Below are 2494 nucleotides of genomic sequence, written 5' to 3' on the forward strand. Positions count from 1 at the left end.
ACACTAATGGCTTACTTAGAAAGTTAGTTACTCCTATAAAAAATCTAAAACTTTTGGATTTACAGGTTGCAATTAAAAGTGTCTCACTGATAAAAATGGTGTAAAATAAAAATACAGAACATTTTTTCTATTTTTGAATATCATATCATAATGCGTCATACATCAAATAGATGGTTTTAGCAGCTTCATAACGTAATTTCCTGAGTAAAATTACAAGCTATGTCTCCAAAATATTATGACACGTAGTAATTTAGCAAAAGCGGCCTGAGACATATCCCTCGAAGGAGGCATTGTTTTCAATAAATTAAACGGACCAGGCGCTCCGCAAACAGCCGACGGGCTCCGTCAACACAATTATTATACTCGGACAGCCACCCTTGTTTATAAACATCTCTAAATAAATTAACTGGACTACGTTACAATTGATAAATCTAAGAACTGAAGAATTAACATTTAGAGCTTATTTTTTGGGTTCTTAGTACAACATATCATATTTCCTATTATTACTGTCTACTCTTTATCTGCATTTTTGTCGGTCGTTTCCGCTGTATGACCATTAGGTCTAAAACTAATAAACTATACCAAAAAAAAAAAACAAAGCGTTATAAAATAGAGGAATAGTGTTTTCTGTAATTTCGAATGTAATAATAATGAAAATTTTATGTGAGGATAAATAGCTTGGATACAACTATATAATGAAAGTATTTTATTTTAATTTTGTTGCACTAAATATACACAATAATTTCGAATTGCCGACCCTATATATATATAAATCCCCCTCAGGAACTACCTTACTCACCAACAGGAATACAACACTGATTGGAAGCAGTATTATTTAGCTGTGATCTTCTGTAAGGTCGTAGTACTACCCCAGTCGGGCTGGTCCAGATTTGAAGCAGGAAATTTCCCGCTGGCTCTACCTTAGTGAATTCACTAGTTCACTATTCACCTCAGTAAAATTTAAATCATCCTTTACCAAACACAAATATCTTTTTCGTTTCAGGCAACGGGCGAACAATGAGTGCACGGCCTACAGCAGCCGGCACTCGGACGAAAAAGCAAAACCACGCTAACATACCATGTCCTATCGAGGATTGCGCACGATTTACATATGGAAAGCTTCCTGACCATCTAACTAAGATCCACGGCCTCACCGGAGCAGAAAGAGATGCTCTTAATGAGCAACAGAGAAAAAGATTTTTTAATGGAGAACTTTGTCAAGTTCGGTTCTTGAAGGAATCAGCTATTCGAGATCTCTGGGGTGCCGATTATGAAGACCCCCGAATTCGCGCTAAAATTCATCAAAGCTACGCTCTTGTTAAAATAAGGATAATTCCACTAGCTGCTACTCAACGCTCCCGTCCTCTAACAGAACAAGATGCTAATGTTTTAACCGCATATAATGCAAGAACTGCTCCACGTCCAACTCGAGTACAAAGAACCAGAGCTCGTCAACGACCATATTCCATTCCAGCAACAAGCCCCGTGGAAAGTCGAGTATCTAGTGAGTCAAGTGAGGAGGAAAATGCACGTGGCTCTTTGCCTCCTTCACCCCCGCCATCCTCACCTTCTTTGCCACCATCTCCAGCACCTTACGAATTACAACCTGTCGAAACTCGATTGCGAGATATATTTGATTCGAAAATTGATGCAGGATATAAAGCAGTGATCGATGATATGAAAAAGTCGATGACATTGGGTCGCAAGCTCGGAACGCGAAAGCGAAAAGCATACAGAACATACCGACGATATGCAAAACGATTAATCGCATATTTGCATAGACAACATTCACCGCTAGCGTATGATGTAGACGTGTTGCTGTGCGGGGAAAGTCAAGTATGTGCATTTTTGGAAAGAATAAGTAGCGAACACAAAACGAAAACGCTGCGCAACTACATCGTCGCTGCAATTAAATTGCTCGATTCTCGACTATTTGCAATAGAAACAGATCCTTCCAGTAAAGAAAAAGTTGCATCAATGACCCGTGTGTATGATGTTTTGCATGGGCGTTTGAACGCTTGTGATAGGTTACTAGCACAAAAGGAAAGTTGTCAGAAAGAAACCGCTAATTTCGACAATGATCCTATGGATCAAACCTTTAACGAAAATTACGATGATTTGGTATAAGAAGGGATAACTTGGATATTCTGAATTTTAGTAATTTGAATTCGAATCGTATTAAAAATACTATGTAAATAATGCTCGATCTAGTATTAATTTTTAACGTAGATTTTTATGTGCTATTATGTTATATTAGCTCAGAATACATATAATGACGTTGTACATATATCGTAACACGTGTGGAAAGCAATAACCTTCTTTTAAAAAGTGCGGTGGTAATAATATTGTAGTAAATAGAGTAGTTGATTGGAATAAATATTTAAACACAATTTGTTAAGTCTATACTAATATAATATTATAAAGCTGAAAACTGTGTTTATGTGTTTAAGCGCGCTAATCTCAAGAACAGCTGGTTCAATTTGAAAAATTATTT

The 2494-nt window shown here is 36.9% G+C and overlaps 1 protein-coding gene across 1 annotated transcript; it reads left to right on the plus strand.

The window, feature by feature from the left end:
- The first annotated feature begins 1017 nt into the window (after positions 1–1017).
- On the plus strand, positions 1018–2127 carry LOC123655680. Its single transcript, XM_045591436.1, has one exon. The coding sequence runs from the start codon at positions 1018–1020 to the stop codon at positions 2125–2127; it is 1110 nt and encodes a 369-aa protein (XP_045447392.1).
- Positions 2128–2494: the final 367 nt, after the last annotated feature.

This window comes from Melitaea cinxia, chromosome 8 (assembly GCF_905220565.1).
Source record: "Melitaea cinxia chromosome 8, ilMelCinx1.1, whole genome shotgun sequence".
Lineage (NCBI taxonomy): Eukaryota > Metazoa > Arthropoda > Insecta > Lepidoptera > Nymphalidae > Melitaea > Melitaea cinxia.